General features: G+C 36.6%; 1 protein-coding gene across 1 annotated transcript; it reads left to right on the top strand.

The window, feature by feature from the left end:
- Nucleotides 1-11,880: 11,880 nt before the first annotated feature.
- On the top strand, nucleotides 11,881-12,810 carry LOC127079338 (uncharacterized). Its single transcript, XM_051019736.1, has 2 exons — nucleotides 11,881-12,354; nucleotides 12,439-12,810. The coding sequence occupies exons 1-2, from the start codon at nucleotides 11,881-11,883 to the stop codon at nucleotides 12,808-12,810; spliced, it is 846 nt and encodes a 281-aa protein (XP_050875693.1).
- The last annotated feature ends 651 nt before the right edge of the window (nucleotides 12,811-13,461 follow it).

Below are 13,461 nucleotides of genomic sequence, written 5' to 3'. Positions count from 1 at the left end.
AAAGCTGTTGCTAAATCAGTCCATGTGCGGATGTTAGAGCTCTCAAGCTGATAATACCACTCTAACTGTGTGCCAGACAGACTCTCTTGGAAGAAATGGATCCACAGTTTCTTATCAGTAGTGTGCGGCTGAATCTTTCTCACATAAGCCCTTAGATGCATCTGAGGACAAGAGGCACCATCATACTTAGTGAAAATGGGAACCTTGAATTTGCGGGGAATGACCACATCAGAGACCAGACCCAAGTTTTCGAAATCCAGACCGGGCACTTTCTGCCCCTCCATAGCTAGCATACGTTCTTCCAGCAACTTGTACTTATCATCCTTCGGAGAGTACTGTTCATGTTCATAATCTTCATCGTCGTCCTCAGAATTGACGAGATTAGGATTCTCATCTTCCGAATCATTCTCGGTCTCTTCTTCTGAATCCTTCGGAATTCTAATCTTGACTCCTGTAACCTGTCCCTTAAGCCTTCTCCCCGGGTTGATGTAACCCACAGGTTTCTGGTCCTTCTTCTTCTCCATCAAAAGAGCTTTCAGTTCTTCCTGCCCCTTAGATAAGCTCAGCATCATTTCCTGGAATTGAGCATTCTGGGCCTGGAGATCTTTGACAGTTTGTTCGAGAGCCATTGTTCAATCTGTTTGAATCTGCTGGAATCTGTTTGATAGGAAAATCGTGAGAACACTGATCCTTTAGAATACCTGTTATGCGATGCAATGCAATGTATGAAATGTTTTCAAGGACTTTCGGGATTTAACTTTGCATAAACTAACAAAAAGAGCTTTTTTTTTTCTCTTTTGTTTTTGCTTTTGTTTTTGTTTTTTCTGTTTTTTTTTTTTAGCAGAGTTAAATCCCTAAATCCTTGAAATGGTTAGTACAATGCCATGATGTTATGATGTTATGTTGTTATGATGTCATGTTGTTTAGATAAATAACAAGCACAAGCAAGTCACACAACAATCATTCCTAGGTTTTAAGGCTTGCGTGAGTTCCATAGGTAAATACCCTCCCCACTGAAGTTTGGTTGGTTCAACCTGTCTTAGAATAGTAACCGGGTTCTAGAAGGATCTCAAATCATTGACCTTTCCTTAAGTCCACTTCAGTGCAACACCAAGTGGTTGACCGAAGCTTCCCTAAAGTCCAATCTCAAAGAGTGTAGTATCGAGTCTCAACCAACTCCAGTCGGAACCGAACCCAGTTATCTCACTACTTTCTAATGGCCAGGATGAGTCAATTAGGGTTCTAAAGGTCTGGTTAATGCTTTTATGACACCACGCGAATGCCAAATATTTCCTCAACTAACATGAGGAACATCAGGACATCCAAAGTGCCACATTAACCGTAGCCATCATTTTGACCATTCCAGTATACGCCGGACAGTCGCGATGATCTCTTGCTACTTACCTAAGGTACACTAGATCCGGGTGTAGGATCTTTCACTCAAGCATAACATACCCAAGCAATCCCTTAAAAATAAATCAGACAAATTGAATAAGTGATCTTGTTTTTAAGGTAACCTCTCTTTTTAAATATTTAGGGTCCCCAGCAGAGTCGCCAGTTCTGTCATACGGTGAACTGGACTTTTTTGTGGTTTTAATCGCAATGTCGCGGTTAGCAAGAGTCGCCACCGACTTTTCTTTTATCCAATAAGGAAAGGTGGAAAAGAACAGGAAAAACCTTAATTTAGATTTTGGGTTCGGGAGGTACATTATACAAAGGGAAGGTGTTAGCACCCTTTGTATCCATGGTTATCCATGGGCTCTTAATTGCTCGATCACTTATATTATTTTTGTCTAAAAAAGTGTTTGTGAATTGTTTGGAAAATTGTTTTGAAAAGAGAATTTAACTTTGTAATGATTCTTGTATGAATGTATACAAAGTGGTTATCCCGTTTTAGTTTTGAAAATTGTTTAGAAAAATATAACTCGGTAATGATTCTAGTATGAATGTATACCAAGTGGTGATTTTCTAAAGGCATTTTGAAAGGTGTGAGGTGCAAAAAAATGTTTTAAGTTGTGAGCCAGCAATTAAGAGTTATACCGACCCAAGGTCTTTACGGGCATTTCCTATCCTTATGAGGGTAAAACTGTCCTTATTATTGAGAAATAAGTAGTTTTATCCTTTGGATGTAAAAGGGTCATCGTAGGGTCATCGATTGGTCATTGAAGGCAACAGTTATGAGGATACCTTAGCATTCGAATGGACTATCATCATTTAACCGTAGGCAACATCGGAGGGTCATCGAGGGACAAAGTTGTATATTCGAAGGCAACATCCGAGGGACTATAATTTATTTTATGATGATTTAACCGAAGGGTCTTTGCTAAGGGTATCCCCACGTTCGCGGGACATGACCGTAATATCGTAATCGTAAGGCGACAAAGAGAGGTCCAAGATCACTTATTCAAAGGCAAAGTTTTACAATTAATTATATAATTAGGATGAAACTCCACATTAAAATTATTAAAAATAATATATTAAAAAATTAATACATTAGAAATTAATACATTAAAAAATTAATTTAGGGTGAAACTCCACAAGGGTATCCCACAAATAAAGTGGAATACCTAGCCAATAACCTTTTCCTGGGATATGTGAACCTTTACGAAACTCAAAAAAAAGAAACATGTCAGAACACCAAATCAGGGTGCAATCGAAGATTACACCGGAGAAATATCATAACAATAAATAGGATAGGATAAATAATGCATGGCTATGATAAAAACATAAAAAAACAGACTAGAAGAATCAGGTACTGTCTCGTTCGCCTCTGCCTCGCCTATCGAAGGCCACGGATTTTGAATTTGAAAACAGCCCCATGTTAGGAACTTCGAATTTTATGGCATTTTATCACAGGAATAACATGGTCAAACATTCAGGGTATTCAGGCATATTTAAATTCCCATACGAAAGCAAATTATATATCAACATTTAATCATGATGCATTATATATGTAGATATGGCCAATTGAAAGTATAAACAATAGAGATACGCAAACCTGTTTGCCAATTCAAGGTTGAAGGGATTGACCACTTGTAGTATCGGAATAAGTTAGGCAGCGGGAATTGGACGGCGATGGCTTCGGTGCAGATGGGCTGCCTTCAGGGTTTCTTTACTCTGAATTCTCCGGGTAGGCAGGGTTCCTATGCCAAAGTTTTGTTCCAAGGAAACCTCAGAGTGTTTTGCTTCTCTTCCTTCTTTCTCCAGTAAATCTCCCAGTGTAAACTTCAAGTCCAACTCCAAGTGTCACTCCCCTACTGAAACTTCAGTATTTATAGACTAATTTCGTGGGTAATGGGCTTGGAATGAGGGAGACCCAAGTCCAAAATAATTTGTTATATTTTATTTATTTATTTATTTTAATTATTTAATTAATTAATTAATTAATTAATTAATTAATTAATTAAAAAAAAAATTCTCTTTTTTTTTTCTTTTTTTTTTTTCTTTTTTTTTCGTTTTTTTTTTTTTTTTTTTTTTTAGGAAAAATGATGGGTAATTTTTGGGGTATGACAGGGTGCAATCAAGAGTTGCACCAAACAAAAGAATCATAGCAACAACAGTGTCAGGTAAACAGTGCATGGATGCAGTAGAAAGCATGTCACAACAAAGCATGAATGATGAAAGGAGGATACAATAGCACCAAGTCAGGAGTGACATCAATTCAATAAGTGTCTCAAGAACTCAACTCAACAAGATCAAAGCAAAAGCACTAAACATCCAAAAATGCATCAAAGTCAAACAAGTGAACATACAAGTTCAAAGTGCTTCAACTTCAACAATGAGTCATAAAAGGTAAAGGCATGAGGCAAGGGTCAAGGATTAGACAATCAAGCACACAAACAGAACCAAATGACTCCTAAAATATCAATCAAAAGTCATTTAAATCCAACTTAGCAAAGTGAAAGTCAATCATGTCCAAAGCACCTCAAAATACGACAAAAGCATTATAGACAAGTTCATGCAATTATGTGTCAAGATGAAATGAACATGGCAGCAAGGTATGCACATCATAAGCATTTCAAATGAGCTATGTAATCAATATGCAAACCTCCAAGTTCATATCATAAGCATAGAATCACTTTTGGATCAAAATCAAACAAAGTGTATCATGAAACCCTAATGCGTCTTTCATGCTCAAATGAATGCAAAAAGGAGCTCATTATGAATCAATGCACAAAGACTTGATAGAAGCATCATAGAATAGAGGAGACCACATGTGCAAAGGCACCAAACCAGAATCAAAGTGTAACCACATGAATCATGCTATTAAAGTTCACAAAAGTTCACAAAAACAACCAAGGATAGGAGACCTAAACCTCTTGTCAAACAAATGCATCAAAAGGGTATCAAAACTCAAAGTTAGGGGGCAAGGATCCATACATCAAGACATGACATACATACTAAAACATGTGCAAAAGGATTGGTTTCAACATTCAAAGGAAGTGGCACAAGTGCCTCATGCTAAGCAAGCATCAAAATAGGGACTAAAATGCAAACATCAACTTCAAAAATCCAAATCAAATTGAAAATGCATCCTAAATTCATGGGAATTTAACACAAGGTTCCATTAAGCATATATAAACATCGTGCAAAAAATCAGAAGCATCCATATTCATTTGATATGAAAACAAAAATCGAGAAATTGAGAATGCAAAAACATGTCCTAAAATGCAACATTTTAAATTCATGTGTCAAACCCTAGCAAAATGACATAGAAAATAACCAAACCAGTTACCAAATCTTAGTATCATGTATGAGGATGGTGTGTGCAAAGGATTGGGTCAGAATGATTAAAATATGGGATTTCATGAAGGTTTGAATGCAAATGGTCAAAAATGCACATAAATGAATCAGAAATTCATATTAAATTCCACGTGTCATGAAATAAATGGGCAATGGTACCAAAAAATCAAGGACTCAACAGAGATCACTCACAAAACATTTCAGATTCTTTAAAGTATTTTTGCTATTTTTAAAAAATAAAATAAAACAGGGTAAAATATGTACATGACATGTGACACATATGTAACAATATCAATTGGTCACACAAGTCACTTAAGTGACTAATAAAAATAAATAAAAACGAAAATCAGAAAATATATGGGCTTTTGGATCAAAAAAAAGTCAACAAGTCAAACATGTAATGGATGGATGAGATTGGTCCAAGCAAGAAAACACATGGATGAATCTTGAGCATCCATTTCAAATAAAGTCAAAGCGATCCAACGGCCATGGGATTGTCTTCTTCCTCAAGACAATCCGGCCATGAATAGTGACGTCGGTAGGGTTCCGGCCACCCACGGCGGCGGCCACCTCCCACGCGCGGCCAAAGCTCCACGAAAATGGGGCTACCCCCCCTAAACCATATGCTAGGAACTCAAAAATCATATTAGTTTTTCATGAATCTTCACCAATTTCTCAAATCACAAACAACAAGTTTGAATATCAAAACTTTAAATCAAGATTTCTCACTCAATATTGCATCATTTTAAAAAGTAAACACATCTACATCATCACCATAGCATGTAGTTTCATTTAGGCATTAAAAATGAGCAAAATAAGAGTCGAAATTTGAGTTACCAAAAATGACACCTTCTGAAACTTCAGTATGGTGATGAGATAAGCTCCAGAATACCTCCCTTGAACTTCTATGAATGTTTGCTACCTTTGGTTGTGCTTGAAACGGTCCAGATCTTGAGATTCAAGAAGCAACCTCCATTAAAGCTCTGTTTAGAAACTGGTTGGAATGGCTCAAATCGTGGGTGGTTTGTGATCCTTAGAGTGCGTAGATTAAGAATATGCTATTGGTTTTCATTTTCCATGGATGTATGGAGAGATTTTATGACAATAAAGTATGATATTCTTTTTGGAAAGTGAGATTTTCAGTGTGTATGGAGGTTGCACGAATTAGGGTTTTGCTCAATGATATTTTTAGAGTTTATACTCTGATTTTTGTGGCTTGGTGGGCTCAAATGAAGGAGTTTCAAGTCCATGACTATTTTGGTTATTTTTGGAAATGCCCCCCTTATTTGCACATGAACAACCTTGTTTAATGCATTAATCCTCTCTTGAGACTTGATTAATCATGATTATATGAAAGAAATAACACAAAATGATGTTTAATGACAATTTTACAAAGGTGTAATTTTGTGCATGTATGGCTTTTCCACACATGTGGGGATGCATGGGCTCAAATTCCAAGGTGGATTTGGCCCAAAAAACAATGCTGAATAAATTCCCAATGATTGGCACGTGAGAATATTCCATGATGTCATCCTGTGTCCTTTTGACTTTTCATGAAAGAAAACTTGAAAAATGACTTGCACCGTTGATGAATCATGCAAAATTATAGGTCATTTTGCATGCCATTTTGAAGTACTTCTCAAAACAAAACCATAGCAAAAAGAGCCACACCAATTGGACTTGTCAACCTCAAGTTATGCCTTTTTAAAGCCTTCATGCACACTTCGTCATTCAAGAACCATAACTCTTCAACCATTCATCATATGGCCTTGAAATAGGACTTTTTGGAAAGGGGAGAAAAAGATCTACAACTTTCATGTATGAGAAAACAAATCATTTGGAGCTTACTTGGTGATGAAAAATCAAGTTGAAGCTAGGTCAAAATCCTTCCAAATTTGGAAACTTCACAATACAGGTCATCTTTCCAAATTTGGTAACCTGTGCCCTGGACGTTTGTTCCTTCAAGATTAACATTTTGAATTATGAATAGACCCCATTTGAAAATGTTGGAAGTATCTCAAGTCATTCCCTAGCCATTTGACCCCCAGTTGACCAACAGTTGACTTTTGACTTCACTGTTGAATTTTGAACTGTACTGAGCCCATTAAGCTTGATCCTTTGAAGAAAACCTCTGAAAATGAAACCCTAGCTCCCAAGAGCTCTACACAACATCCATAAGACCTTCAAACCAAGAATGCATCTCAATCCTTGAGGAACCCTACTTTGACTACTTCAGTAGACCAAAGTTTACCAGAGGTCAAACCCTAATTCAGATGAACTTTGCTGATAAGAAATGAAAATTTGAGGAAAGAAAGATCATGAAGATGGTGATGCACCCTTGATACCCAGATGAATACAAACTTCCTTAAGTGTTGAGAAAAACCCTAGTTGATGCACAATTTCCCTTGTGTTGACTGATCATTCAGATAGAACCCACAAAGTGACTTGGGTGATATCCAAACTTCTTGGAAGATAAACTCTTGGAGCTAATTCTGATTGACATGATGATATGCAATATGAAATGTTAAATGATCTTGGTACATCAGCAAGCTCGCTAGGCGAGTGGGGTAGCGAAGGGCTCGCTAGGCGAGCACTCAGCGAGGTTCCAGCGAACACTCCCAGACTTGGATAAAAGCATAGCTAGCAGTTACTCGCTAGGCGAGCATCCAGCGAGCAGGTAGCGAGAAATTCCAGTAGCAACATCATCAAGGCTCGCTGGAGCGAAGGAGGAAGCGTGGGCTTTGCCTAGCGAAGGATTGTTCGCCTAGCGAACATATGCAACTTTTCTGGGAAGTTTCTTCTGGGCGCAGGTGCCTCTGGTGGCTTATTTTGGGGCTCGCTAGGCGAACCATTCTGCTCGCCTAGCGAGCATGACAGCTCAGGAACCAGTCCTATAAGTAGCAGGGGCTACTTTTTGGAAAGGACACACTTTTTAGACTTAGATATTTTTCTGCATTTTTCTTGGGATCATTTTTTGTAACCTAGAAACCCATTTTCTCATCTTTGATCTTCTCTTAACAATATTCTACAAAAAGAAGGTGGATTCCCATCCAATCTCGATTCTTCGACTCGGATGTTGATCAACCTTCGACCGAAACTTGTTGACCAAGCTACCATGAAAATGAGTAGCTAAGTCCTTCATTTTGTCAAGGTTAGATGTAGATAATCATAAGCTTGGTATGTACATGGGATGATCTTCATTTGTAAACTCTTTGATGATGAATGTATGAATGAGGAGGGAAAATTTGAGGTGCTACAATGTACTACCTACATGTTGGAAGCTTGGTGTCTTTGGATTTTCCATTTTAATATGGAGATAGACTTCTACCACTAACCCCTCATTGCTCTCAAGGATACGGTCAACTCTACGTCCATTTCTATTTAATGGTCCATCAATGAAGATGCTTCACTTCGTGCATGGCTCAGTTGTGGTAAGAGTTTCTTTTGTAATAAAATAAATAAAGACATGGGCTTTATGGGCTTTCTGGGGTTCAAAGAAGATGTGGAACTGATAACTATATGGGTCGCTTTGTCATTTTCCTTGCCAAGTCTAGCTTAGAGAATACTTGATTCAGTGGTTGGTCATTACTGACAACTATTGAGTGACCTAGAAAGTAGCTTCTTAATTTCCTTGAAGCTACCACCAAAGCTAGGAAAATATTATCAATCTTATGATAGTAGGTTTTATGACCTACTAATTCCTTTGAAATGAAAATTATGGGCTTTGGTTGGTGTATACTTTTCTCACGAGGATGGTACTGATTATTTCTACTAAGAGCGCCACATGTATGAATAAGGTCTCATTGGTCACTGGCCTCGAAAATATTATGGGTTTGGAAAGAGTGTGTTAAACCGTGTGAAGGCTTGTACTCATTTCGGTGTCCACTCAAATTGTACCTTCTTCCTCAAGAATTTGTAGAACAGAAGAACATGTTGGGAGGACCAGGAAATTAACTTGTTGGGAGTGGTGAACACACCATTCAACTTCATGATTTATTCTTTTGCAAATAGTCTTTCCGTATTGATGATGGTGTCACATTTGTTTGGGTTTGGTTTGATCTCCCTTTCAGTGAGGTAAAATCCTAGAAATTTTCTAGTCTTGACTCCGAATGTGCACTTCCTAGGGTTCAACCTCATATTCAATTGGCATATATAGTTTAATACAGTAGTATGGTGACCTTCATGTAATTGTTCCTCCCCATATTTGATTATCATGTCGACCATATAAAATTTTAGTCCTCATCAATTTCTTGCTCAAATAATTGTTTATCACCCTTTGGTAGGTAGCACATCAAATTTTTAAACTAAAGAGCATTACATTTTACATGTAGTCATGTGCTATGTTATTATTTTAATTCATTTATGATATAAAATTCACTTGCAAGAGCCCTTTCATGATGCTTTTGGTGGTTTCAACTTTCTCACACGACTAATGCCTCGTTCTCTAGGCGATATATTTTTCATTTAGGTATATGTTCAATTGATGGCACACCATGTTGGGGCCAATGCACGATATCTCCTTAGGGGGGCACGTAAACTTTTTCAACATTGGCTTTAAGGAATCTAATGATTCCATCTTCCAAGGATTTAAGGATATTTCCCCCAATATTCACATTAAATGTTGGATGGACACAAAATTTATATATGTGATTAGCTTTTGTACCTTCATCTTGGCCTCAACAAGAAGAGGTCTTTATAGGTAGTGCTTGTCCTTAGATGTATCTTCCTATATACAAACATTGGAGTCTACGATGTTGACATCTAGGGGTTACTTCCCTAAAGAGATGTCATTCTTCTTCACCTTCACTTTCTCTTGACGTATGTCACATTTTGGTTCCTCTATAGGGCTTTGTGGCAGCATTAAGCTGCTGTCAGGTATGTGCATATCGTCACCACTTCATCTTTAGAGTTTTGGTATTTAATTTTAAGGTGGACAATGGATTACATTTACCTCAATACCATTATGGCAGGTCTCCCCAAAATCCATTTATAGCCTGACTTGCATGAGACTACCATGAGTTAAACTTCTATGGTTTTTGTGTCACCCTTTTCTCTAATGGTACCCAACAATTTGATTAAACTCCAAGGGTGGGGTTACCGTTGTTTTGAAGCCTTGCAAATATATTTTCATATATGGCACTAAAGTTTCTTGTCTCATACCCAACTTGGTGAATAATTCAACTTGCATAACGTCACATGAACTCCTTTAATCATTAAGAATCTGTGACATGTCAAAATTGGCCATGGTTGCTTGATTACTAACAGAAATATCTCATTAGGTATGCCTCATATTCTTTCGATGTCTTTAAAGCCTAATATGGTGTGTACAAGGATCTCTTTGGAAGTTGGTTCTTGATTCTTATCAACATATAAAAACTATGTTATTTTTCTCTTAAAGGTTCCCTTAGATGATTTTTTCAGGGATGGGAAGCCTCGTGTGATTAATTCAATGAAATAACGACATCCAAATACGGGTGGCTATGTTGGTTAATTCTCTTTCTTATCATCTTCCTCTTTCCTATTGTCTCTTCTCTTTCTAGTTCTTTCTATTGTTTCAATTATCTTTCTATACGGGTATCACTCTGGCGAGGAGAACACATTCTTCACAAAGACTTTCATAGAGAGTCCTTGTGTCTCTTGTTTCCCCTCTTAGGTTATCTTCCTTGGTGTGACGACCAAGCTTTCCTTTCTTTATTAAATATTCATTTGAACCTTTAAGGTTATAGGACTCACTAGACAGATGCCCATGACATTTGTAAAACTGTCAGTATTTTGTTGTGTCAACAGATGCAGACTCCTTCATGGCTTGGGGGATATTTCGCTCTAACTTCTTTGAACATTTTACTGACACATGCTTGAAGAATTCTTTCTTCAGACGTGTTCAAAGGTATGTACTTTGAGAACTAGGATCAAGTTTCTTTGTTCCTCTAATGACCCCCTTCTTCACAACACTTGTATTATCCTTAGATCTCACAAATGTATTATTCTTTTCGATCTCTTCAACCATTAACTTATCTTCATCCATCATCACTTCTCGCTAGACGAAATTATGAGTTTAAATTACCCAATTTTATATATAATCTCATCCCATAATATTAGTCTCATAAAGTTTTCCAATAATAAATAGCATAAATATGCATTAATGATTCAAAAACATTAAGGATAAGTTAAAAATCAGACGTTTTAGTGTTATCCATACCCTTAAATCATTAAACTTATTTCATGAACCAATTGAACTGAATATGAGAAAAAAAAACTAAATTTTTTCACTAAATGAGTTGAACTTAAATTATGTATAGTTCAACTCGTTTGGTTCAAGAGTCAACTTGATTTTTTTTAACCTTCTATTTTCTTTTACTTTTATAAATTTTATTTTATTTTTATGTTTTTTTAAAAGAATATTAATCTAAAATGTTAAATATAAAAAAAAATAGATTTTAGAAAAATATTTTATAAGTTTGTGAAGCAAACGAGCTGAACTAACGAGATGAACCTAAGGAATTGAACTGAGTTGTTCGTGAACTTAAAACGAGTCGAGTTTGAGCTTAAAAAAATTCATATCAAACTCAAGTCAAATTTCGAACTAAACCAATTCTTATCGAGTCGATCTTGTTCAATGTAATTCCAATTCAAGATACTTAGTTAGTTTCATTTCAGTTTCATTTGAGTTTAAGTTTGCATTTTGTTTACATTTGATTTTGGGCTAGTGTACATAAACACAAAGTTAGTTACATTTGTAATATATTTTAGAATTTGAGATTTAGAAATTGAGTTATTTATGCTCTCTCTATCACTCCCTCTCTCTCTCTCTGTAATACTTTCATCATCTTATTTTTCTTATGCAACAATAGAGTTTTATTGTTAACTCAAACAATTGCTATTCAGAACTCTGGTTTTGATTCACGGGAAACACGAGTGTACATGAGATGTGTGATTGTTTTCGTCCCTCAAATTCACACTGAATTGAAGATTGGAATCAAAGAGAATCACAAATTTGATTCTCAAGGATTGAGAAACACGAGTGTTGGTGAGAACTAAGTGATTTTACCAAGAACAAATATGAACAATGGAAAGGGTAGTTTTAACACAAAGCTGCCAATATTCGATAGAAAAAACTGGAATTGATGGTCGATTCAGATGCGTGTGTTGTTTGGCGCTCAAGATGTTCTTAATCTCGTCAACAACAGTTACACACTGACTGCAGAAAATGCAATAGAAGTGCAAATAAACGCGCAACGTGAAATAACGAAGAAGGATCATAAGGCAATGTTATATATCCATCAGTGTGTTGATCCAAAGGTGTTTGAGAAGATCGTCGATTCAACAACGGTGAAGGCCGTGTGCGATACACTTGTGCAATGCTATGATGGTGACATATCAGTAAAGAAAGTAAAATTGCAGTCCCTACGCAAGCAGTACGAGAATCTCAGTATAAAGAATAATGAGAAGGTGACTGATTATATCTCTAGAGTGATTGTGGTCACGAATGAGATGAAGTCTTGTGGAGAAACATATTTTGAACTGGTAATCATTGAAAAGGTACTAAGATCACTTACTCCTCTGTTTGATTACATAGTTATAGCCATAGAACATTCGAAAGAAACTAGCACCGTGAGAATTGAAGAGCTTTAGAGTAGTTTAGAGGCAGAAAAGTTGAATCTGACTAAAAGAAACTCTGAAAGGGAAATATAATAGGCTCTGAAAGCTTATTTTGTCAATAAGAACAAGAAGCAAGCATGGCTAGAGAATAGGAAAAAGAATGGTGAGGGTGTTCAAAAGCCAAAACTCTCCAATCCATATGACACGAAACATAAAAATGTTCATAAGGGAAAGGAGAAGTTTGATGATAGAAAGATTTGGTGCTACAATTGCAACAAGTTTGGCTATTTTGGTGTTGATTGTTCGCCAAACAAGGTTAGCAAGGGTGAAGAAGCCAACATAGCCAGAGGAGACTTTGAGGATGAACCAGTGTTATTGATGGAATCTGAGAATGCAATCGGAATAATGGTAGACTTATGGTATATGAACACTGGTTGCTCAAATCACCTAACTGTAAACAAGCAATAGATGGTTGATTTTGAATCTGGTAGAAAGACCAAGATCAAATATGTTGATGTTGAGTATTTAAATGCTGAAGGAATGGGAAATGTCAAAGTAAAATTGAAGAATGCCAAAAATTGTATTCATTAAGGATGTATGGTATGTTTCCGGCATGAATAAAAATCTGATGAGTGTAATTCAGTTGATTGAAAAAGTTTTTTCAGTAACCATGAAAGACAATCTCTTGAAGTTGTATGATTGTAATCAAAAGTTGATTATGCAGTATGAACTGGAAATAAATATGACATCCAAGGTGAATGTTGCAACAACAAACACTTAATGCCTTAGTACGACAAGTCTGAAAGGGAGAGTGAGTTATGGCACAAGAGATTGGGACATATGAACTTCAGAAGCTTAGCTCATACGAGTTCAAAGAATATGGTACATGGAATTCCAAAGATTGTGGCACTAGAGAAATCATGTGATATATGCATGAGGGGTAAGCAACCAAGATTGGCATTCTCATCAGAAATTATTCTAAGAGCAACTTGTGCTTTGAATTTGGTGCATTCTTATGTATGTGGGCCATTTGAGGTACATCACTTAGAGGAAACAAGTATTTAGTGTCATTTATGGATGAGTTCACAAGAATGATAGGGTTAACACTCATAAAGTTCA

This window comes from Lathyrus oleraceus, chromosome 5 (genome assembly GCF_024323335.1).
Source record: "Lathyrus oleraceus cultivar Zhongwan6 chromosome 5, CAAS_Psat_ZW6_1.0, whole genome shotgun sequence".
Classification (NCBI taxonomy): Eukaryota; Viridiplantae; Streptophyta; class Magnoliopsida; order Fabales; family Fabaceae; genus Lathyrus; species Lathyrus oleraceus.
Note: the sequence above shows the minus strand (reverse complement) of the source record. Positions and strands in the feature narration are given on the sequence as shown.